At 43.2% G+C, this 25,016-nt stretch overlaps 1 protein-coding gene across 2 annotated transcripts in view; it reads left to right on the plus strand.

The window, feature by feature from the left end:
* The window catches only part of PSTPIP1 (proline-serine-threonine phosphatase interacting protein 1), a 46,745-nt gene that overhangs the window by 6,250 nt on the left and 15,479 nt on the right, over positions 1 to 25,016 (plus strand). For both annotated transcript variants that reach the window (XM_065847493.2, XM_065847494.2), the window contains exons 2-6: positions 8,813 to 8,913; positions 11,733 to 11,807; positions 21,763 to 21,797; positions 22,876 to 22,982; positions 24,831 to 24,893. In XM_065847493.2, coding sequence (XP_065703565.1) covers positions 8,813 to 8,913; positions 11,733 to 11,807; positions 21,763 to 21,797; positions 22,876 to 22,982; positions 24,831 to 24,893 — 381 coding nt within the window. The remainder of the gene's footprint in view (positions 1 to 8,812; positions 8,914 to 11,732; positions 11,808 to 21,762; positions 21,798 to 22,875; positions 22,983 to 24,830; positions 24,894 to 25,016) is intronic.

A 25,016-nucleotide genomic window follows, 5' to 3' on the forward strand; every position in this document is an offset into this window, starting at 1 on the left:
GATGTGAGGGCTGAGGATCACTGCATGGGATCCCTCCGCATTGCTTAGGGTGTCAAGTAAGCAAAAGAATATTTTGAAAATATGCATCTAGATTCCAACAGCTTTTCAGTTCCCCAAAGAATTGCTCCCTTACTATAAGTGGAGTTTAGTACTTCTTCAAAGTAGCGGAAAAAGGTCGCTGAACAAGATTGAGGAATTAAACATTTTCATAGCTCTTGGTGCAACTTAATTTTGCTTGAAAAGCAACAGTTATTTACTCTCAGTCTTGAGAATTAAGTGAAAACTGATTAGCAAGAGGATCTGCTCAAGCTACTTTAGATTTACCAGCTTCTGTTGTTTCATTCGGAGCAACTAAATGAAAAAACATAACTGCTTTTCTTTCTTTAAAGTAACAGCTTTTCAAATCAAGATGCTATTTGGTGCCATTCTCAATTTGTCCAGGCCTAATTAATTTCAAAAAGGGAAAAAAAGAAAAATAAAGGCAGGGATTAAAGGCAAAAAACAGAACAGATCGTAAACAACACTGAGGTCTGCAGCTCATCGCTTCATCCTATTTGCGATATAATTACTGCAGGGTTATTAACAGGTCAGGACTGAAGAACAGCCCTGAGGGTTGCTGCTCAGTGGGATGGGAACTCCCAGGAACACCAGAAGGAAAAGAGGCACCTGCCACTGAAAGACCCCAGCCACACATTTGGTTAGGACTTATTTTTTTTGACAAAACCTTTTTTGCAGGAAAACATGTTTTACTATTTTGGAAGATAAGGCTGGACTTCAATGAAAATGTTCAGATTTGGTGAAGGTTTCCCTCTGGACGTGGAGGTTTGAGGTGAAATTTCTAATCATGGAGGGGAAGAGGAGACCAGACCCATAAAAACTGGCCCTCTGGGGCGCTGGGAGCTCTGCAGGGGTAGACGTAGTCCAGAACATGAACTGGAGCTTTCGTTGCCCACAGTCTACCCTACCTGCAGGCCCTTCCCTCTGCTCCGTGGATACATCCACAAGTCAAACAGCTGGAGAAAGGAGAGATGAAAATGAAATTCCTCTTCCCTAGGTAGACAGCAGATGGTGGATAGTGTGCCAGCGGGATGTCTCAATCAGATCTGCCGTGGTTCACAGCAAGTTTCTTCTCTATATCAATGCGAATGTCTTGTTGTTGTTGTTGTTTCCCGTTACTGTTGTCAAGAGGTGAAATGTGGACTTTTAAATATATAAAATTATATATATTTTCAGGGCAAGAAAACTGTTCCTCACCCTCCTCTAGAAGTGATAGTAGTTCATTTTGTATGAGAGAAGCTCATCAACCCCTCCAACGGCAGATAACGCTGGGGCTCTCTGTGAGTGGAACAAGAATTTTATTCTTGCCGGTTAACAGACAAAGCAGTTCGGAGCGAATGGACGCCTTGTGCGTGACAGTCGGGCTAATGTAATCATTTTACCAGCTCTAAGGGTTGCACAGTAGCTATGCTGGTGCAATCCCAGTGTGCACGCACCCACCTACGCAGATCTTGCCCATTTCCTATACGCTAGGAGCTTGCAGCAGAAAGGGGTACATCCAAGCTAAATACCTCACTGATGGAGCAATTCCTAAAAACCCCAGAATTTATCCATTTAAATTATTTTTGTATAAGTCAGGAAAGACATTAAGGAAAGTAGGAACAAACACTGAGAAATACCTCCCAGAAGGCAACGTAATACTGGCATAGCTGTCCCTCCTGGACAAACTGCTTGACTTCACTTCAATGAACTGCTCCCCCTTGCCCCCCCATTTAAGAATTTCTAAAAGCCTAAAGTTATTTTTTGCTGTTGGATTGCACATTTCCCCAGGATTTTGTGATACACTGTACTAACAGAGTGTAAGAATATGTTGCATCACATTGAGTAACAGGATATGTTGAAAATCATTTAGGTGGTGAAGATCTCATGTAAAATGGAAATGGCAATATGTAGCTATCAGAATAATCCTCACTAAGAAATGAACTTAATCTTTAATTCACTCCACTTGTAGAGCAAGACTCTGGGAAGATTTCCTGAAGCTTTACCCTTTCCCTGCTAACAAAATTCCTGGCTCATCTTCTAGAGGAAGCAGAGGGCACAGGTGCAGCAGCATGTTGTATTTAGTGCCTTTTTCAGGACTAACAGGAAACAGTTCTAAGGTTTTTAAGACAAGGAGGAGAAAGACAGTGTTTTTTTCATGACTTAATGTACCAGCTAGGCAGGTCTGGTTCCAGTCACTCTATGACCTGAACAATTGTCTCTATGCTTCAGCAACTCAGGGGTGTTTCACATTCCCTCTCTCACAGTGCTCTGGAACACAGCCCATGGTGCTGGCGGGAAGAGTTCTTATAAACAGACCTGGAAACGGATGGACTAAAGAGGAACAGAAACAAAAATGAACTTTGACCATGATTTTGCATAAAACAGATGTATTCTCTACTTTTAAGATTCTATTTCTCCTTATTTTACTTCCAGTTTCTCTTGTGTAGCTGATATTATTCATAAGAGACTGAAGCAACATCTGATTCCCCATTGAGACATTTACCTGTTGGACTCCGGAAGGCACCATGGCAAAACAGTGCAGTGCCTTACGCAAGGCAGGTGCAAACGCTCACATCGAGCCTCTCTGCTGGCTCCCAGGAGGAAGCCACCTTATTTTAAGGAATTAGCTGATGTCTGAAGTCACCACATGGAGAAAATACAAAGGGATGTTGCCACCTCAGGCCTGTGTCATATAGCCACATCAAGCTCTGATTTTAAACTTAGTGAGGGATTTTGCTTCCTCCTGTGCCATTTCTCACTATCCCCATCACAAAGGTGTTCCAGAAATTTGTTATATCCAAATTTCCTGAATGGATTCCCGGCTTTCTGTCACACTTTTTGTTATGATGCATTTCTGGCTGCTGGTCCCTTTCTCCTTGTCCTAGCACAGAAGTATCAGGGGTCTGACCTGCTGTGCAGCAGAAGGACGCCAGGTCCTGAAGCTGGTCAGAAACATCCTGAGACTCCCACCTGCAGGAACTTCAGATCAAGGCTGATGTCTGTGAAAACTAGTGGAAATGGGCAAATAAAAGCATGATCTCACCTGGAAGAATATGCACAATTCAAGAGGAGGGTGAGGGCTCAGGCAGCTGAGGAGCAAATTCCTCTCATCAGCAGAACTCTGAAACAACCATTTCCTCCTCAGAGAAAACACACAACATCACAGAGAGCAAAAGACCACTGAGCAGCTACTGGTTTGCTCAATGTCACCAATCTTGCACTGCTGCCAGGAAGTTTGTGTCATCTCAATTTCAATTTCTTTCTGAATATCCTAGCTGCTGCAGAATTGAAGTCTGATGAGAATCTTTGCTTTCCTTTGAAGTTCTCTACCCTACCTTGTCGCAGGGGGAAGCACAGATGGCAATCCAGCAGCGCAGCAACTGGAATGCTACCAATGCTATGTTTTTTCCTTCTGATTTTTGAAGTCCCCATTCAACCTTCATTTCTACGCTACGTCTGGCAATAGATGCTGTTTGCTACCTGTGAAAAGTACTGCAGCAGAGATTTAGGTTAAAAAGGCTGAGGTGAAATTGCAAACTAAGCCTCATGTTGAAAATGCCTAAGTCAACTCCTGACAAGATAGCCACCTACGTCCTCAGCAAACACTTATGTTTCTAATGTGCAAAGACTGAATTTACAAGAAATGAGAGCAATGTTATACAGCCAGCTCCAGCCCATCTATTCTTCCTTGGATTTTTTCTGCTTCTGTGGAAAAATCATATACTTTTTAGAAAAAGGATTGTTTTTTTCGGTTAAATTCTGTATTCAGTTTAATCCTGGGAAGCATGAACAACCATCACATTCCTGTGCATTCCAACCAGTTTCAGACAGTAAGAAAAAGGATCTCTTAAACAGGACAGCAGTATATAGCACAGACATATGCCTTTAAACTCATTCACCAGTTTGTTATCACATGAAAACGTATAGAAAAGGAGTCGTATCAGTCACAGCAAGCATTGGTCAAAGGAGACTTTTGATTAGAGGCTTTTGCTGCAATGTCCTTCTGTTCTGGACACCAACAACCTGCCCCCATTCATGTGCCCTGAGCTGGAGCAGGGATGTAAACAGTCACTTGGGCATCACAGACACAAACTAGTGGTGCTTACTGCTGTCCCATTTTGTCTTACTAGTTATTTCAGGATAGCTTGAGTGGCACAGCAGAAGAGCAGTAAACTTCCTAAAATATTTGGTATCACGTGAATATATTCCTAGAAATACTAGGAAAACTCAAAATATCCTGAGGAAAACAAAACAAACCACAAAGCAAGTAATTCACTTACAGTGAAAGACTGTGACATGATAGACAACATTCAGTGCAGTCAAATATACTTTGAGATCTTAAATCTTATTTGACTGTTGGCTATTCAATCTGTTTGCTTCTACACTTTTACCAGACGGAGAGGCGCAGTCCCAAGGCACCCGTCTATTTAGTAAAGCACTAACGGGAGGAAGCAGCTTCGTGAAGGCACAGAGGAAAAAAAGAATTGGAAATAAGAAAGCGTGTCTCAGTGTGCTCGCTGTCAACATCTCCGCTTGCAGTCCTCCATGCCTGCTTTCAAGTATTCTAGGAAAAGCTATTCTGGTTAAACGAGAGAATAAGGTTCGTGTTTTGCAGTCATATATTCCCCTTTCAGATTTCTCTCATGTCTGGAGGGAACAGTGTTGCTCATTGCACTGGAGAGAAGCAACTTCATCAGCTGGGGACAGAAGATGCTGCCTCTCCGTGCGCTGCGATTCTCCCTTGGGCAGAAAAACCCCGGGCTCAGGGGCAGAGACCAACATGCATGTGAATTATTAATGAAAGCAGATCTCAGAGCAACACAAATCTGCCTGCAACACTGAAATCTCTTTGTCAAGCACTCTCTTACAAGTGATTATAGGTCTGCTGGACACCACAGATTAACTAATCCTTTTTATTCAAATAACAATGAGTAAATCCTCTTTCACAGTCGTGCACACTTTGAGTAAGTGGAATCACTTTCTTGGCAGTAAGACAAATTACTGGTGGTGATTCAAATCATTCTCTTCCAAGCAACTACCTAGATTTTGTTATAAACAAATCATGTGTTCCACATTTAATGAATACATCTATTATTCAATCAAAGCATTTTTTTCTAATTTCATAAAAAATTAAAATAGTTCTTTGGCTATTCATTAGTCCTTATAATCCTGACAAAATCCCAGCTGAGAGGTGCCCAAGCCAAGTAGTTCAGCTTTAACAGCCTTTACAAAACCATTTGGTGTAAATGCTAATTATAATTCAAAATGGTAAGTGGAAAATAGAAGAAAGGCAAGAGAGCTTATCAAGACCAGATAGTTATTTAACATGATTTTACAATCTTCCTGTCTTAACAAAGAAAATATGGGGCTTTTGTTATGGTGCTACACAGGAAATCCTGAAGAAACTAGAGAAAAAAACCAAACCAAACCAGGACTCTGAACAAACACAGCAGGAGAAGAAGAACCACAAAGTGGGCAAAGAGCCCATTCTGGGGGAGATGCTGATGGCTTGTACCAACATGGGAATGTCTGAGTTGATGGAAGGGATCTTAACAGCTGGTCTCAGGATTGATTTTATTTGATATATTCATTGTAGACACTGGCATAAGACATTAAGAATGGGCTGGAAATAGCCGTTGTTGAAACAAATAGGTAGAATGAAATATTGTATGGGAGGTATGTGATAACCTTTAAGCCTAGGGTAACAGAAAGCAGATAAAATTAATGTTTCAAAGTGCAAAATGAGATTAAGAGACCAGTAGCAAAAAGGTCCAATGCACCCTGGGACCTCATTAAGTAAAATTGCAGGAGAGGAGAAGACTGCAGGTATATTAATAGATTGTAGATCAAGTAGGTGCCACTGATATGATTTGACAGCAGAAGGCTGCAAATACAATCCTATGATGTATCAGCAGCCTTTCTCAGAGAGCAGACGTTAATGCCACGGTACAAAGCATCAGTTAGACTTCAGTGGAGGAGTAAAGTGTCATCCTTGTCCAACAGGAATTTATTCAGCCTTGAACAGGAACTACAAGAACACAAGGGAATCAATGGAATGAAAAAACAGTATCTCAGGAAAGGGCAAAGGAGGTTTATTTAGATTCAAGAACAGGTTGACAGAGGATGCTGTTGTACAACACGCTAAAGAAGAAAAAGAGCTGTTGAAACAAAAGGAAACATTTGTGTTAAAGAAACTTAGGCCTAAGTGATTTATGGCTACATTGTGGTTGGAAACTAAGCAGCAATGCTGCAGGGTGGGCATCCTTAGCAGCTTGAACTTGTCTAAACCTTGGCTGTCGCCTGGCTACCTCTCCTTGCTCCAGCCTGTGACATGCCGGTGGCACATGCCATTGAGACCACAGCCAGATCTGCTGCCTGGGAGGCTGAGGCAGCTCTGGTTTGAGTTTTAGAGGCTGTCACTTCTGAAATATGACTTCCACATTCTTCAGGAGCACATAATGAGGACAATAAAGCAAATTTTGAGATGGATCCTCCCAGAGTGAAGAAAGATTAAATGAGTGCCTGTGGTAGGAAATCCTTCTTAGACCTGAATTTAGCTGGAGCCAATTCCCTCTACAAGGATCAGCCACAGGGACATGTAATCCTGCCATTTTCCTGTGGTTGCAACAGTGACAACAGTGGATACATTGCACTCTCTCCATCTTCTTTTATCTGCATTATGATCTTGCCTGGCTCTACAGTGCAGACACTCTGCTGGTAGAGGCATTTGTGTATGTCCCTTGTGAACCATTAGCCTACTGTCTGTCTCTCTCCCCACTGCTAACAACAAGAGCGTCCATTAAGGAAGAAGGAATTACTGCCATCCAGGAACTGCATCACTGGAAATGTTACTACAATCTCTAAGTTTACAAAGATCATCTGTAGAAATTTATACTTGCTCTTGAAAAAGCAAAAACCACGCCACAAACAAATGCCCCCAGGTCTGCAAATCTGTACAGAAGCCCTGAAGCTGCCATCAGCCACCACCCTCCATTCCCGGAGTTCACCCCACTCCTCTCCAGTGCCAGCAATAAGGAAGCAAAACTACGAACTCTAGTATCCAATGGTTGCTTGCTAGAGGATCCTTCCCAAGTCCCAAACCATAACAGTTGTCGTCTTCACAGGCATGGTGGAAAGCAATAAAGGCATTTATTAAATGATAACTGCTTTAGGGACAGTGAATAGATCTATAAACTATATTCAGTTCATATATAAGCAATTGTACTGTACATAAACTGCTTGGGGGAAGGAGCATATTCATTCTTTTTATAGTTACACAGTCCGTGATTTTACCATAATGCTATAACATAAAGCTCAGAAAATGTCTACCACTACGTTTTCAATAACGTTATCACTTTGTACCAGTTAACCGAGGCTCTCAAAGTAAAAATGGCTTGTCCGGATCCCATTGTGAGCCAGCGGGAGGACCAGGAGTAGAACACAGAAATCCTTTCCCAGTGCCACACTCAGAGCACGTCACAAGTTTATTCCTTTCCCTTTCTGGGCACTCAGCATCTCCTCAGCAGCACTGACTGTGTTGTGGCTCTGACTTACCATTGCTGCGCTGCAATCTGGAAGTAGGCAAAAAGATTAAAGAAGTGCAAGACTAATTGTTTTTCTTCTCAGTACTTAGATATTTTTATCTGAGTTGCACAGGAGTGTGCTCTGATGAATAACATGGACAGGGATAATCCTGACACATGGACTTACATGATGAACCACAGCAGAGGAGCACAGCCTTGAGCCACACAGCGTGCAGAGCCCTGGGAGGAGGCGAGAGCCCTGGTTGTGGGGCAGCCAAGCCCACCCAGCTCCATGGCCTCACCTCTCTTGTGTGGGTGGCTGGAAATCACTGTCGCCTTGGCTGGCACCATTTGCCACATGGTGTCATGGAGCAGGACAGGCTGCAAAAATACTCAAATGCACTAGTGAAACCCATCTATTGTACAGGAGATTGGGTGGTGGATGCAAAAGCAAGAGAAGCAGCACTCAATGGCAAGTGTCTCAGAAACACAGACTTTCAATGTCCTGCAGATCCAATGTCCACATTCCTAAGCTCTCCACATGTTTACCTCCTACCTTTTCTTTTAAAACCCCTGCTATGTTGAATTTATTATTTACTGGAGACAGACTGATTCAAACAATGAGAAGAGTAGTTACAGCAATCACATAGGAAGACCTAACAGCATATCAGAACCTGCTGGCAAACTGTCTCCCTGTGCTATGGATCCTCCCATTGAAACACTCATCTCTGACCGAGTGCCACAACCACTGCCCTGTGTATCGATATTGGCACAACCACAAAACTCCTTCACTTCTCCACTCACATCCAGGCAGCAAGTCACTGTCTTACTGAGAGTCCCGTGGCAGCGAGTTGAGCCTGACCATTCTTTTTAGAATGTATGGGAAGAGAAGCTGTTGTCCTTAAGAGCTACTATACATCTCTGCTCCGCAAAGATCCCACACCCAACTCTAAACATGACTTCCCCAAAAAGACAGCTAGTGCTGCTTTCCAAACAGCAGAATTTGCCAACCACTTCACTTTTTCAGTACTATAAAACAAACCTGATTTAATAAAAAGTTGTACAGATTTTCACTTTGGAGAAACCTCACTCGTACCTGTTCCTTAGCCCTGCCCCAGCCGGGGCAAATCTAAAGGTCCGTTTGGATTTTCTGAAAAGTTAATTTGCTCCGTTTGACTGACAGTAGGCATCTGATAAACCTGAAAACCATGTGCACAAGTCAGCTCAAGTCTTTATCTTTCTGTCTTCAGTGCAAGGAGTTCACCCTCCACACTGGCTATGAGGTGCTGGTACAGCGGCTGTTGGACGGAAGGAAGATGTGCAAAGATGTGGAGGATTTGCTCAAGCAGAGGTAAGAAAATCAGAGTGAAAGAAGTGTGAACAGCCTTGATTTTCTCTTCTGTTTGGCATCTGGAAAGGAACGGCAGACCGTTTCTAGATTCGGTAGTGACGCTAATTTGCACAGAAAAGCCTGAGTGATTTGAATCCCAGCCTTTTGACGCCATTTGTGAAGGCAGATAACAAACAGAAATGTCAAAGATTTGAGAAGAGAGGGGTGAAAGAATGGACCTCTGGATTTCTGATTAAGACTCGGGCAGTTCTTGGTCTGGAATCACACAGTAGCACAAACATCCACAACAAGCAGCATTTCTAAGTTTCCCCTTTTACAAGGTGCATTTTTCTTTCCCTTTAAACATGCTGTTGCCCCAGCCACTCTTTCAGTTTCCTGCAACTACCAAAAACGGGCCATTTTTCAAACATAGACAAAGCTATATAAGATGCTACCAAAAGCCTTTTCCAGACACCCAGGACAGGCTACATCATTTGCTGACCTTATTAGAATTTGAACAACAATATCATAGATTATGTCCATCCTTTACATGCTTCTTCGGGGTCCTTCAACAACAACTGTGGACACCTGACACATTACATGGCTGCTCTGACTCCTTTGCCATTCATTTTTGTACTTCCCACTTAGGAAAAAAATGTTTGAAATGTAGTTCTGTGTTTAAGTGGCTGGGTTTCAACACTTTAACATGTAGCATGCGTCACATAGCTGCTCATGCATGACCTGTAGGGAAGACCACACAATACAGATTATGTATTCAGCAGGTAATCCTAGAACAGCTCATCTCAGAACTGTGTCCTTATAAATATTGCTCTAGCTCCCTCAGTCACAGCCTGCTTTTTCTTCCCATGCTTTCCCCCCCTAGTTTTCTGGTTTTAGGCTGGTTTTCTGAAGGCTGCTATTCAAGCACTGGGACTTTCGCAGGGGTGTGAGCTGTCAAACTCAAAGTTTGCTCTTTCACAAAGTGTGAAGAGCCTTCCATCAAAACCTGAAGCTATTTGAATTGCTTTTCTTGACCACCAATGGAAGCATATTTTACTGCCGCACGTCAGTCCATCTTGAAGTCTGATGGCAGCTTAGCTTTCACTGTTTAAAATAGCTCCTTTGTGACTCATAACTTAGAGAGACCAGAATGACACTGCAGGCTGTAGGCAGGCTCTACACCGCAGCATGCATCTGATGCTATACATGCTCGTGTTCCTTTCCTAAACACACTAGAGAGGTTTCTGCAAGATGCAGGATAACGTTCTTCTTGGTTTGTGGTGGTAACACAAGGACTTTCCACAAAGAAGAAAAAAAATACACGCTTTGCAGATCCAAAAGCTACAGAAACAAATGTTTCCATGAGCTTTTGCACACCCCCAAAACATTCCAGTGAGCGTGCATATGTGCGTGTGTGTACGTGCACACTGGGGAAGGAAGAAAGGGAGAAAAGAAAGCGGGTGTTGACTTGCAGAAAGAAGGTATTATTTCCAGTTTATTTCTGGAAGATGTTTGTTTCAGCTCATCCTCATGTCTTTCATGGGAAGGACCTAGGAGGAGATCAAAGCATGGGATGAATCTATGTTCCTGGAGGCTGCCCCTATCATGGGCTTCAGGCCAGAATTTCCAGAAGGATTCCTGCAGCAACTGCCTTGAACCCTGAAACCACCTGCCCTGGCTACACTAATACTTTTTCAGTTTTCCACCTAGATCAATTATTCTTGCTCACAAACAGCCCTGCCTGCTCCAATGGAGGGCCTAAGAGACTGGTGAGTGAGAAAGCAGTTGTACTCCAGAACAAAGGCCCACATTTAAAACACAAAATATGCTCCAGCTCTTGAGGGCTGCAGGGAAAACTGGAAGCCGAGCACAGGAATACCAGAAAGTGGGAAAGGCAGCACCAAGATCTGAAAAACCTCTGACACAAAAATATTTATTGTTACTAGAATCAGAAGAAAACTAGTCTAGTCTGCTTCTGCAGCATTATGTGTCTCTGGAGTATATTTTCATTTTGATGACGTTTCATTAATCTAACATAAAAATGAAGTGGTAGCTCTGCATGGCCTGTCACCATATTTTGCACCCCGTTCTTCTCATATTTAGTACAAACACCTTTTTAAAAACAAAACAAAACCAAACAAAAATAATAGAAATTTCTTCTGAGGGAGGGGAAAACAGCAAAGAAATAATTGTATTTCTTTATTAACCATAGAAGCAGAACTGCTTTCCTGAGTCACTAGTTACATTTCCCTGTTAGGTGAGATGCCACATCATAGTGTCCCCTCCATAAAACTGTCACAGTCTCCCCTCACAGCTGACAAGGCTCCTTGCTCCTCTGTCTCCACTGCAACTGCTCAAGCAGCACCTCATGTTTCTCATGGTTAGAAATTTTCCTGCTGCTCCCAGCTCCCATTTATTTACCACCTCTCTTAAATAGACCCTTGCAACCTCTTTGCTCCCCTCCCAGCCTTTATTTTGATGGGTTGAGGCAGTTGTTATCTCCTGGTTTCTTTTGCACAGAGGCTCTCCATTCTGAGCATCCTCACTACACTTCTGTACAGCTCTTTTTCCAACTGAATCCTGCTTTTTGGGGACAGAGTTGTACATAGCACTCCAAAGTAATCGAAGCCATGGAGATGGGCTTCATTTTCACCTCATTTCTTCTAGAAATAGCTCACCTAAAATATTTTTGAGGTAACTAATTGCACTAGGATTGAGGAGACAGAGAAATTAAAGATAATGCATTTCTCATGCTTTATAACTCAGATGCAACTACAAGATTTGTGTAAGAGTGATCCTGGTACCACTAAGAGAAACTGAATAAGTGTTTCTTTTAACAGAGCACAAGCAGAAGAGAGATATGGGAAAGAGCTGATTCAAATCGCCCGGAAAGCAGGAGGACAAACAGAAATCAAGTAAGGAATTCTTTTGTTACTAGTGTAGACAAATGCATTTTGGAAGCAATATCAGACTCTGGTGTTCTGTCTATGAATGGGATCATAAGCTGCTCGCTTCAGTGTGTTACACAGTGCTGCACAATGTCCAGGGAAAAAAATCAAGAACCAGCACAGTCCTTCAGAGCAGGACTCACAAAAATATCTGCTTGCGAATTTCCAATAGGTGTTTACAGAGGAAAATTTTAATTTCTATTAACTAGCTAACAATGTTTAATATTTGCTTCCAAAGGTAAACTGAGTGATGCGGAAAACAGGCAAAAGAAGAGGCTGGGGAGTGTTTATGGTGGATTGGCAATGCTGGGAAGCTGGGTGGACACCGAGAGACTGTGACAGCACAAACCCAAAGTGCAAAGACACCACAAATTAGCTTCTAGAGCAGGAAAAAGGCTTAGCTTATGAATACAAACTTTAAACCTCTTTGAAGTGACTTCATTTGAGACAAATCAATGGAAGTGCTGGAACACACTAAAATGACACCTATTTTTCTCTGTCTCCTCTACTACTATCTTAGATCACATATAAATTGTGTTGGGAGGTGAAGATATATGTTGGTATGGAATTTAACTTAATAAACACTGCAGATAAACTGCTGCTATTATTGATGGCACCAGCAATAATAAGACATTTTGTCATTACTGTAACAAGTAATAATACAGTAATAAGGTGGAAGAGGATGAAGATTTGGGGTCACAGAAGACAAGTCTAAAAGAGAAAACCTCCATCTAAACACAAAACAGCTCTATTGATCCCTGGGGCCTGCTACCCTCATCCATCCTCTATCTCATTTCTTAACTGCAGTCTCCTTTTCACGTCGATTTATGACTCCCAGCGTGAGCGTGGTTTCCTGTTCGTATTTTATTGGGAAACTTGACCTCAAACCTTTGCACCCCCATGGCATGCGAGTCACCCGTAGCACTTGCTATTGATTCGGTGGTGGCACATCCAGGCTGATGGGGAAATTGTGGCATTAGCCCAAGTGCCTGGTAGCACGGAGAGCATGGAGGCTCACTCCAGAGAACGTGCAAACCTCTCCTGCCCTATTGCTCCATCTCTCCCCTGCCTCTGAGCAGTGCAGTAAGGTGCAGCGAGGTTCCTAGCAAAGATGGCTTATACCTTCCTGGTGTCTCAATTCACAGACCTAATTGGAAGAAAGGAAGAAGAAGAAAAACTATTTTGAAATTAAAATAGCAGATTAAGAATAGATGGCTTCTTTTGAAACCAAAGGCTAAGATCAGAATTCCAGGATTAAGGAAAGGCTGCACCTAAATTTCTTCACTGCCAATGCAGGGCAGGCAGAGTAAATGTGTGCAGAAACAAGACAGCTTTGGCTGCCCTTCTGTGACTTAGTGGATAATTCATGGGTCTGGCTTTCCCTAAGAGATTATAAGAGCTTGATATAGAGGTAGAGCCGAGTCCCAGAGTTGGGATATGGATCCAAGTTCCCCTGAGGTTTGGGGAAGTTTGGACTCAGGCCCAGCTCCCCTTTGATCCAGCAATTTCGCAGCTTGACATAAAGAGAATGCTGAACACACCAACAAAGCACGCCGCAGCGCTCATTCACTATGTTTCCATAAACCCACGCCTGGTCTGGGTAGTGATCAGCTTTGAGCTCCTATTTTTATCAGAGCAAATGTCTCACCATATCTGTTTGGAAGCAGAGAGAGGACACTTCGCTTTCTGTCATTCAGCATCCTCCGGTTGTTTAAGGAGTTACACAGATGAAGAGAATAAGCACAATGAGTAAATACAAGTAAACAGGGGAAGCCTGGAGAAGTCTATGGCACATTGCAGCAGGTAGTGGCCGTCACTGTAGAAAACAGGTCTCTCCCAAGCCTCCCTGATATTTTAAACGTTTTTAGTTTTGAATCAAAGAAAATAACAATGTTGACTTTTTTTCAGGCTCTTCCCTTTTCCCTAAAACTTTTGCTTCAGCCGGAGTAAATTGCAGAACTCAACTAAATGTATAAATAGATTCAACTGCCCATTTTTATTTACTGAAAGACAGAGATGAAAATATGCTGCTGACTCAAAAGAAAGACAGTAAGGCAGGCTTGCTGAGATATACCAGCAGCTCTAGGACCACTCTCCATTCCTTGGAGAAAAATCTAGGTGACAGCAGCCATCAGGTTTCCATCCTATGCGTTTGCTCCTGTGCTTGGCCCCTCAGCATCGTTACAGCCCAGCACTGCTTGGCAGAGACAACTACACGCCAGGACTGTACCAGGACACTTCACTACCTGCAGTAATATAACACTGTGACCTGGGAAAAGAGGACAATGTTGTGTCTCCACCTACAGACTCCTTAGCACCAGAAATGTGAGAAATCGCTTTGGCCTGAGAGGTAGCAGGGGACAACTTTTTAGCATTGTTACTCTGCTACTGGAAGCGCGGTGATTTCAGTGAGGAATTTGCTGTTCTTTTTTAAAACAGTATCGGAAATGGCCATGGCCAGCCTGCAGCTCTAGAAAAATTTCTGACAAAACTAAAATCAGAGAGGCAGACATGCTGCAAACGAGGGAAACATGCTGCAAGAACCTTATATTATATTAAAAATAAAACAAAACCAAAGACAGGTTTTCTAAAAGACACTGGAGCTGGTTACCATGGGCAGAGCAAACAAACACTCCAGCTTTCAGCTCAAGAAATAAAAGTTTCCTGCAAGTGTTGCCTAACAGTCAAAGCACACAGTCATTCAATAGTCCAGCCTGATTCAAGCAAATGTAGGTGTTCTGGCTGCTTGCCCTGCAGCTGCCAGAAACTACTGCCTATAGGGAGGGGAGACATCCTCTTTCCAACCCATGACACAGCTCTAACTCAGCAGCTGCTATACGCCTTGGTAAATTCATTCTAATGTACAGAAGGATGCACACACTTGAAGTGCAAGACTCCAAGAAGGGTCACACAGGCTCCAAACAAAATCCCTTCAGCCTGTTTTTCTGTCCCCAGAACTAGATCCCAAGGGAAAAGTAGAAGAACAGGGCATAAATCAGAATATTTTTGCCTAAACAGTCTTCTAGCCTTGAACAATTGGTGGTTCAAGGGCTGCCACACCAGCAGCAGCTTTGTATGTAACAGCCCCCAGTGGAGCTTTCTTGTGGCTTTTTCTTATTTCAAACTCCAAAGCATTTTAGCAGCCCCTGAGTCTTAAGATAAAGCAACGTATTTCCCTGTCCAGTGCAGAAGTGCCTTTTTCTTTGTTGATTTTTAGCCCACCTCACCACACTTGCCTTTCTCTACACTGGGCAGAGAACAGGTATTGGAAGGGAGCATGAAAGAACATCAGTTGCAAACGTAGCTGTTGAGCGGGTGGGAGCTGGGAGGGGGCCGGGCAGGCGGGGAGCGGGCCCAGCCGAGGGGTGCGGCGGGTGGGGAAGGATGGATGCTCCTCGGAGGTGCAGCCCTGCAGCTCACCTATCACAAGTCAGGGCTAAAGTGCATTTTAAAAATCTTCATTCCTCCCTTGTACTAATTTTAAAGCCTTGTTATGCCACTTTTTTTTAATTACGAAAATCAATATCTGAATAACAATTTCATAGCCTCTAATCATAGAAGAAATTATGAAAAAGATGATTACAAAGTTACAGCCATGTATTCTTGGCAAATGCCAGCTTACACCAATATCCAGTCGGGGAGAGGGAATTACATATTATGAAGTTTAAACTGCTGTATAGTTTTGTATTCTCCACGTTCTGCGTTGCACACATGGGAGAGGATGCACAGAAACTGGGGATTTTTAACCGAGTTACAAATCGAGATCAAGTTTGCAAGTGTTTGTTCCTGGCGCACATAGCAACCATGTCTCGATACACCACAGGTGATTCTCAGCAGAGCTCTTGCCTTTACGAGGAAACACCTTTCGGGCTGCAAGGTGACTGGGAATTTCCTGGCAGTACCTTTGGGCAGCTCTTCAGCAGAACAACATGAAAACAGAACATACTACAGAGCCCAGTTTTCAGATCCATCCTGAGCTTCAGCTAAAATAGAGCCTCTGGGAACTCTGTTCTTTTGTAAAATGACTGATGTAAACACGCAGTAGCTGGTTAAATTCTGCCTAGTCTGACAACAGCTATTTTTGTCATTTGCTCTGCTTGTCTCTTCTCATGTATATGATTTCCTACATTTTGCTGCCCCCTTTTCCACTACCATCTCCGTCAGACCATGGGAAAGGGTAGTTCCTTCAAGCCCATGTCTGCTCTGCCCTTCTCTGCAATGCCTGAAATAGAAAATTTCAGTGAGCGTGAGGTGAGGGCATCTGTAACGAAATGCCAATTGCTGCTTCCTGTGTATAAATATAGCGCATCTGTCACATAATATACAGAATCCTCTGTATTATTCACACAAAGCAGGCATTTTTGAACTGAATCTAAAAGTCATTTTGGAAGGTCACATCCTTCCATGGTTAGTTATTCTCCACCAAAATGTTCTGAGCCCACACAGAGTTCTACACACTGGAACTTTGAAGACTCCGTGAAAATGGACCCAGGCACATACTCTGAAAAACCTAAGTCTCTGCTCAGGTCTTGTGAAATCCAACCTCGAGGAGCTCTCTGCTGATGAGGATAGGCATTTTTGAGCAGGGCTGCTCTCTTTACAAGAGAACATGAAGAAATTTAGTTTTATGTTGAAGGTTAAAAAGTTGTTTTAATTGTTTAATCCTTTGATTTGAATGGCATAGGTCATTCCAGAATCAAAAAGGATGTAATTTGCACAGTGCAGCCTCCAATAAGAGCTCATGCCAGCTAATGTCTTTCTCTCACTGATTTATAGACAGACAGAAACTGGGGCTCTCCTGCTCAGAGCAAGGGTGCTGCTCACACCCTTTCTCTGCCACCGGTGCCTTAGACACCACAGCACAGCTGGGACCTGTACAGAGATCTTTCCAGTTACACCGAGTGGTTTTGCCTTTCCATTTATCGCTCCTCTGAGAACAAGTAGAAAACATCCCTTCAAAATTAACTGTTCAATGTTTTTTTCATCGCATCCCCACTAAGCAACGTTAGACATGATTCTCATGTGAAATACTCTGCTATGTGCCTGGCCCAGGACTTGGCAGTGACTTAGTTACCACCCTGTTAAAAGAGCACAACACCTCCCTCTTTTTTTCATTTTTTTTGCAATGCAGACAGAATCCCAGTTGCAAATTATTTTAGACCAGATGCTTCTGAATTTGTTCTCCCCACACGTTACTACCACCAATGGGCTTCACAGAAAGACATGTTGGTAAAACCACATTGGGTCTTGCCTGTGTGGTAGGAAGACAGACAGCTGTTGATCACAGAGACTGGTGTTGGTTTGGTTTCATAACCATGTCATCAGAACCTAAGGTGGCAGAGGGTGAACAGGACTTCTGGAAAGAGATCTGTAGAGTTCATCTGGCAGAGACTCCTCTCAATTTCAGAAAGAACATGTTAAAAAACTACAGTAAGAACAGAATATTGTAGATCATATTGATGTTAAAATGGAAACCTACCAGAAAGGAAGGTGGGGTTGTTTCACAATTCTATTCACCAAGTAAAGGTAGAAAAGAAAAAGAGCTGTGGTTTTCCGGTTAGAAGAGCCTGTTTTACCTTCCTGTGTACAAGATATAAAGGGACTCTCTGAATTACTCAGTTAAACCAGCCTCTAAAGGCAAAGTCCTAAAAGGGCCCAAACCATCTAGCCTACAGTTGCAAAAAGCCCCCCAAAAAACAACCAACTAAACAAACGAAAAACCAAAACTGGTCCAACAGTGTACATAGTGGGTGTACCTGTAAGTAAAGCACCGCTGCTGACAGAGCTCTGCCCATTACATCTCTGGTGCCATAAAATTCAGCTTTTGATAACTGTGAAGCAGAAGGTACCAGAGCCTTGTCTACAGCACATTTCCTGGTGATCCTTGTGTCATGTAGGACTGCCCAGCGCAACCTGCTCTCTAGCAACAACCCAGTTCTCTAGCAAAAACAAGGTCCAAAACTGAAGAGAGAGAAAGCAAATACAGAGAGCAGCTAGGGTGAGTTCACTTTAAAGTGCTGTCATCCCACGCTGTTCAAATGGAGTCCCCCTCCTGAACTAACTGTAAGAGAATTTTTCACAATGAGTAAAATGGATTTATGATCAGATCCAGTGGTTCTCCATTACTCGTCATACCTGTGCTGCGACGATGGGTGAGTGCAAAACAAGGCAACTCTGCTCAAATACAGGATGCATTTTGTGCCTTGAAAGCAGGGGACAGGTTCTGCTGGGAGAAAAATCAAACCAGGGTCTGAAACGATGCATTCTGTACATATCCTGTTAGGGGAGAGCCACAGGGACTAGTGGTCAGTACCCTAGAGAGACAGGGTTGCCTTTCCAGCTTTGGTGTACTGAGTAAATTCACTTGGGGAAGTATTTTGCAATCTACAGGGTACAAACACTGAACAATGGGTGAGCTTTATTGTAATGAGCTTCTCCCCTTGGTTCCTCTGTTCCTCTACAAGCTCTGCTAGTCTCCTTCTCCTCCTCCACTTGAAAAAACAAACACTGAAACGTGCGTATTTTACAAAAGCAGCTCAATTCTGCCGTAGCAGGAGACTACAGCAAATGAAGGCAGAAGCCAGGGTCGGTATCCCAGAAAACTATAAGAATATTTTAGCCACTAGATGGCAAAAATCACCAAAAGTTGCAGCAAAGGGGCTGTTGCACTGGCTCTATCCGGTCCCTGTTACTCTGGATTCAGAGTCAACCCTGTTTCCACTAGAAATTAATGTTGACAAATCCAATCTTTAAATGTCCAAGGGGGAGTCATTTAACAAACGTGCACAGCAAATTTGTGTCCAACCCTGTTTTCAGTGAGTCATCTGCAGGAGGCTCCACGCAGGGATGCCCGAAGGGAAGGCTGGTGTTCCGTCTTTAGCTGGAGTGGCTGAACAGTCTTTCAGAACTGACACGGAAATGTCGGCAGCAAGCAATTAAAGCAAAACAAAAACCCAAACAAACGCAAATGGCAAATTTTCAGTTTTACCTGAACTATTTTCAAACCCAGGTTTTCTAATGTGGCCACAGAACAAACAAACAAAAATAATTACTTCCACAATGCTAAGCAGCATAATATACTGAGAGGATAAAACACTCTTTTGAAGTGTCCATGAGAGTGAGATGTCCTCACTTTGGATGCTTCAGAATAAAGCCCTTATCAATGCTATTAGAAAATCACCCCCCCCCCAAGAGCAAATAGGTAAGAGGTACTCTACATGCAAACCAGCCCAGATAAAATTAAAACCCACTTGTATGTCTGCTACATGTTGCTTCCATTAAACCCTCCAAAGCACTGAAATGATATATCACACCGATGTAATCAGAGCATCTCGGAGCAACGAGGCGCTAATCTATAGCGCTGCTGCCGCAGCCCAGAAGTCATAAAGGAATACTGGCTGGATCCATGGGGCAAAATGTGATTTATTTACTCTCTCCCACACATAACTTTGCACAGTGACATATTTGCTGCTCCCTTAAGCCCCATAAGAATGAGATCTGATTCACTGATTTTAGAAAATTCTTATAAAAAGAAGGAAGGAAATGGCTTAAGTATTTACCAATTTACCTACGGACTGTGGCCTTGCCCCGGTCAGCTGCGAGGGAACTGGCTGAACAAATCTTTCACAGAGGAGCAAAAGGCCAGAGCTTTCTGAAAAGGCCATTAGAGACCAGGCAGGGGGCAAATGAGCCGTTCTCCAGCTCAGAGCCGGATGCATTATTATACCAGAAGATACCCTCGCCCTTACAGCAAAAAGAAGAAAAGCTTCACATATGATCATGAATTACACTGGTAGCTCAGATGCCTGGAAACAAACAAAAAAAAACACAGTAAATTGCCTTTGTCCTTGGTATGTACTGAGAAAGTGATATTTTTCAGTATCTATCATAGCAATTTTGCCAGTCTTTGTATAACCCAAATCACCAAAGGAAAACGCGTCTGGGAACAACAGATCAACACAGCATGCAAACATTATAAGCAGTCTGCGAGTGTCCTCTGTTTTTTACACTCCAGTATTTACCTATTTCAGACATGAATTTGTTAGCACATTCTCCATGTCCTATTGGAAAATCTACTCAGAAAAAGCAAATTTTATTCCTTGTATGGACTTAATTTTTCAAAATTATCCATTAGAGCTTTTAGGTGAGAAGAAAGATATCTCCGCTGCTGATATTCAACTTGTCTTTTAATTTCATGCTTGTAATTAACTTAGCTGGAAAGAATGCTGTTTGTTTCCTTTGTGTTGTGAAAATATAGTTTCCATGAAAATTTCAGGCCAGACACATTTTTTTGCAAAATGAACCTTCAAAATTTTAGGACCCTTGAAGTATTATTAATACTTCAAAGTGTTATTAGGACAAAACTGAAAAATAATCTAGCATGTTTTCCCTGAGTTATCTCAGGAGATTCACCACAACAGATCCAGCTGAAAGCTGAAAGGACTGAACAGTTTGCTCAGTACTCATCTCTCTGGCTGAAAATATTTCCCTTCTATTTCTACCAATTTAGATTTGGAAGCGGATTGCAAAGCAGCTATCGCTGAGGACAGGCCCGGCCTTTCCCCTGGCCTGTTCATTTTTCTTATGCCTGGCCAGGCAGACTTGCTACTGGGAGAGCAAGCTTGGATTAGGAAACAGATGTCCAGCCTAAATTAACACAGGGCAATCAGGATCCTTCATGTGCCTCTTCAGACTCCTGAAACGGCCCAAGAGAAACAGGATTTCCCTACCCATCTGCAGCTGCACATGGGTGGGAAGTGATGTGCATCCTCTTCTGGGCTCTCCCAGTAGCCAGGCTTCAGCCAGGGAGATTTTAGGGTCTTCATTAACAGGTTTTTCTCCTGGGCTGCTGCCTGGGGTAGACCAGGGCTCCATGGAGATCCCAGAACTGGCTCCTTCAGGGAACACCACACTCTGGCTCTTGAATAGATGATTTCTGCATCTGAAAAACCTCCAAATCACACCACAGCCTTGGCTTCTGCATATACAAATGCACTGCCAGCTTGAGAACTGGGAGCTAAAGCAAATTAAGTGGAAAATGCTTCTTACAGACTATGCTCTTTCCTCTCCCATTGCCTCTATACTGGTATCTCTGTTGCTTTCTTAGAATGGACTTTGGCTTGCCGAAACCCAGGACATCAGGTGATCTATCGTTACCCGTTTGTGCCTTTCTGTAACTCCACATTGCAGGACCACTTATTTACATAGATCTGTCCAGATGAGCAGCCTGACATCTCTTTTTGCTCATCTCCATGCTGAACTTCACAGCCCAGCACCTGGCCTGATCTCACAGCATGGTTTATTCATGCTGTGCTTCTGGGATATCAAAAACCCCTGCGAGCAACAGGGTTTCACAGCCTCTGTACCACCCCTGCATCATTTGTGAGTCTCTTAAAGGCGAGCGAGCTGTGCCACAAGGGGGTGCTCAGAAAGCACCGTGCAGAGGATGCTGCACAGCAAAGCTGCTTTGCTTCAAGAGCGACTGAGGAGGAAAAACTCGCTGGTGCTGCATTCAACATAAAGGGTGGAGCTGCTTCCACTTTACCCCTCAGACTAGTGCTCTAAATTCCAATCCCCCTTGACAGTCTTTATTTCACTCAGTTGACTTGTATCCATTGGCAAGGTGCAAGAATAGAGAAACGTCTGTTAACATTCACAGTCACAACTACAGAGGGATTAAAAAAGAGGGTGTGCATAATGAGTAGTGCAATTCCTTGCTTCATGGAGCATTTTATTGCATTTCCTGATGGTAACAGATTGATGTTGTTGTGCTTGTTAGAGTGGTCAGCTTTTATTACAAGACTATTAAGAATTTTATCTCTATGAGAATCTCTGAGATTCTGAGGGAAAGTTATTTCCTCTAGATTCACAACCCACCCTTAGAAGCCTGTACTAATAAAGCACACTTGTTTCTGCCTCACAGCACGCTGAAGGCGGCATTCGAGAGACTCAAGCAACGTAAGTATTTGCATCTTCTTTTCTGACCTGGGTAAGAGAGGCGCACAATGTGTTCATCCCCTCCGGGGTCTTTCATCCTCCTTCCCCCTCCACTTCCAACTTGTCTGGCCCCAGTCTGCAGCGTGCAGAGCAAAGGGAAAGGACACTCGTTGGGAGCCCTCCAAGGTGGTGGAATAAATACCCTCTCTGGTGGCAAACAAAATGGCTCATTCCTCAAATTAGTTTTATCTGGATCAAGACAAAGTATCACCTCTTTTCCCTCCTTTGCAAACCACTGGCAATGAAACAGCATGCTTTCTAAATGTGCCCAAGGCTGAACGAAAACCTTTCACGCACAGAAAATGTAACCCCATCACAGCCGCTAGGACAGCGTACCCGGCTACTGGCACCTGCTGTTTAGATAAAAACACCCTTTGGAAGAGCAGCTAGTGAATTAAGGTATTTTTAGAGCCTGGGTGGGAGAGCTCAACATTTCTGGAAAATGTGAGGTTCCATTTCAGAGGCACCAAAGCCGACAAATGCAGAGAAGTTACCAGCCATTCCAAACAGCATCAGCCAGGTGCTCTGAAATTCAATCAGTCTTTGCTGACCCTTGGAAATTCTCAGCTTGCAACCTTGTCTGATGACATTTGAGCAAGGCTGCTTGCAACCAGCATTTGGCTCCCAACAGCAATGACAACCCGGCAGTGCAGCTGGGGGAAAGCAGACACAGGGGGACGAGGGAGGTCTGAGCTCCTTCCCCCCGTCTCCACCGCAGTGCTGACCTCCAGCCCCAGAAGCAAGAAATGCAGCTGGCCCTGCACTCGCCAAGGCTCCTCTGAGTGGGTGCTCCAATTCTGCAGTCAGGAACCTTCCCCTTGCATTTTGCAGGCACCCAGAGGACCTGCAATAAGCCCTATTCAGGCTGTGTGAGCCCTCAGCAGTGTCAGTACATGCAGAAACACAGGGAGGCCTTTTTTAAGGCTGCCCGGTTCATGACAAGTCATACAGCAGCCACATTCCACAAACATTTCCTGAAAAACGTGACTTCATATTTAAACCTTTCCACTGACTGCATATGAATTCTGATTTGCTTTAGAAATTGAAAGCGTTGGAAACTCTCACATCCAGCTGGCAGTAATGCTGAAGGATGAACTGAAAGGAATAGAGGAGTTCCGAGAAAGACAGAAGGAGCAACGAAAAAAGGTGAGAAACAGAGAAAAGTTGAAACAGATTGGGTCAGTGGTCCACACTGATGACCTGCCTGCAGCCACAGGCTGTGACTACTGCAAAAGATGCTGAAACATGCCCAGTGTGCCCTGTCCACTCCATGTGGAAATGCAGTGGGATATGGAAAATAATCTCTTTCTGATCCTAGCTGGAAATAGAGTTGTGCTCTGAACTCAGGAGACAGAGGCTTTAGTCACTTCTGCTCTCTCCAGTGTAACTGCAGATGCTATTATTATTCCTATAAGAACTTAATCCTTACTTTTTTTATACCCTTGCTAATTGGGTTTCTTTGGTATGATCCCACATGATATTCAAGATGTACTAAAATAAAGGGGTAACACAAACATTTAAAAACATCAAAGCAAATTAATATTATGCTGAATTCAACACCAATATATGCTGAATTACAAATATATGGAATACATAGCATCTACTTGATGTTTTATAATAAAATTTGAGTATGTTTAAGGCCATTTCATGCCCTGTGATCTTATCAAGCTCCAAGTCCCTTGATAAAGTAGCTCTCAATAGAGACAAGGGTGGCCACTCTTACAACTCCTCTGGTTCCTGGGCTTGAAAACAGATGGTACAGACACTCAACACTGAAAGCACTGATTGATGGAGGAGTAAAATAAAATATCCAGTTCTTTGCCAATTTTAAGCAAGTGAAAATGCATATGACCAGTATCCAATTCCACAAAAATCTCACATCTACAACCCTGACACACGAGAAATCTGGAATAGCAGAGAACTCTGAATATAAGAGTGGATAAAAACCAGTGCTGCTACTGAAATTTGAGGTCCACAGTGACCTGATGAAGCAAACAATAAAACAAAATAAAGACAAATAGCGTGCAGCAGGTTCATCAGCACATGTATCCCCCCCAGCACTTTGCCACTAGGATTTGCAAAGAGAGAGGATCTTTTTCGTGTTGAAAATAATAAGCCTATAACTCAACTGGAAAAAGCTAGAGGGGCCTGAAAAAAAGGGAAAACTGCTTTAGAGCCTTAGGCAAGTTTTTTTCTCCATCCAAGATGCAGCTAGGGGAAGTCAACATTAGACATGCTAGATGGTGTCACCGTTTTTGGTTACCTCCCAAAATGCTGTAATTTGTGTTGGGCTGTAGCTGCTCTCAGGACTGTTCTGTTTAATGCAACAGGAAGCAAGCTTCTGGGTAGCCCTGCAGAGAGTTTTGCTTAAGCAGAATATAAAGATTTAAGGACCAAAAGTCCCACTGAAGAACCCATACACTGCCAAGTAGGAGCATATCTCACTGTCACAACTAAAGCCACAAAAGAGAATTCAGCACTGTCCTTCCAGCGCTGACCAGATAATGATATGGAAATCAAATCCCATCGAGCATAAATTTGCCAGAAGCAATGGAATATAAGCTACACAGGAATTGTTTGTGTTTAAAATGGACAGCTACCCTTTCTCATGTGGGCGAGACAGTGGTTTGGTCTGCACAGATGTGGGATCAAGTTCTTGCATCAGCAAAGGAACTCTGCCGGCAGAGCTGATGGGCACTGTGACTGGGTGTTACGCTATGTAATCTCCTTCAGAAAACAAAATAAAAGGGAGGAAGAAAATGAAGATCTATATCATCTCTGCTATTAACAGACACCACTGAAGCAGAATTATCTTGGATTTCTTTTTTTACCTGGCACTTTGATGCTCTCTGTATCACTTGGAAACCTTAGAAACAAAAGCAGAGTGAAGTCATTTTCCCTGCAGACACATGGTGTGTAGATAGGCCCTGAAAATGGCTTTCCTAAGGAAGAAGTCTGGAGCAAAAAATACTTATTTCTGTGTGTTTTTTACAGTACGAGTCTGCAATGGAGCGCATGCAAAAGAGCAAGTTGTCCCATTATAAGAAAACTATGGAGGTAAGCGAGGTTTTGTGCAGGTTTCTCAATGCAAACTAGCTCCAGTTTGAGAGAGCGTGAAATCTGTATCACATGTACCTATACCTAAAGAAAGGCCAAGAATGTGTGAGAGTGTGTGTGAGT

The sequence above is a fragment of the Patagioenas fasciata genome, chromosome 12 (genome assembly GCF_037038585.1).
Source record: "Patagioenas fasciata isolate bPatFas1 chromosome 12, bPatFas1.hap1, whole genome shotgun sequence".
Lineage (NCBI taxonomy): Eukaryota > Metazoa > Chordata > Aves > Columbiformes > Columbidae > Patagioenas > Patagioenas fasciata.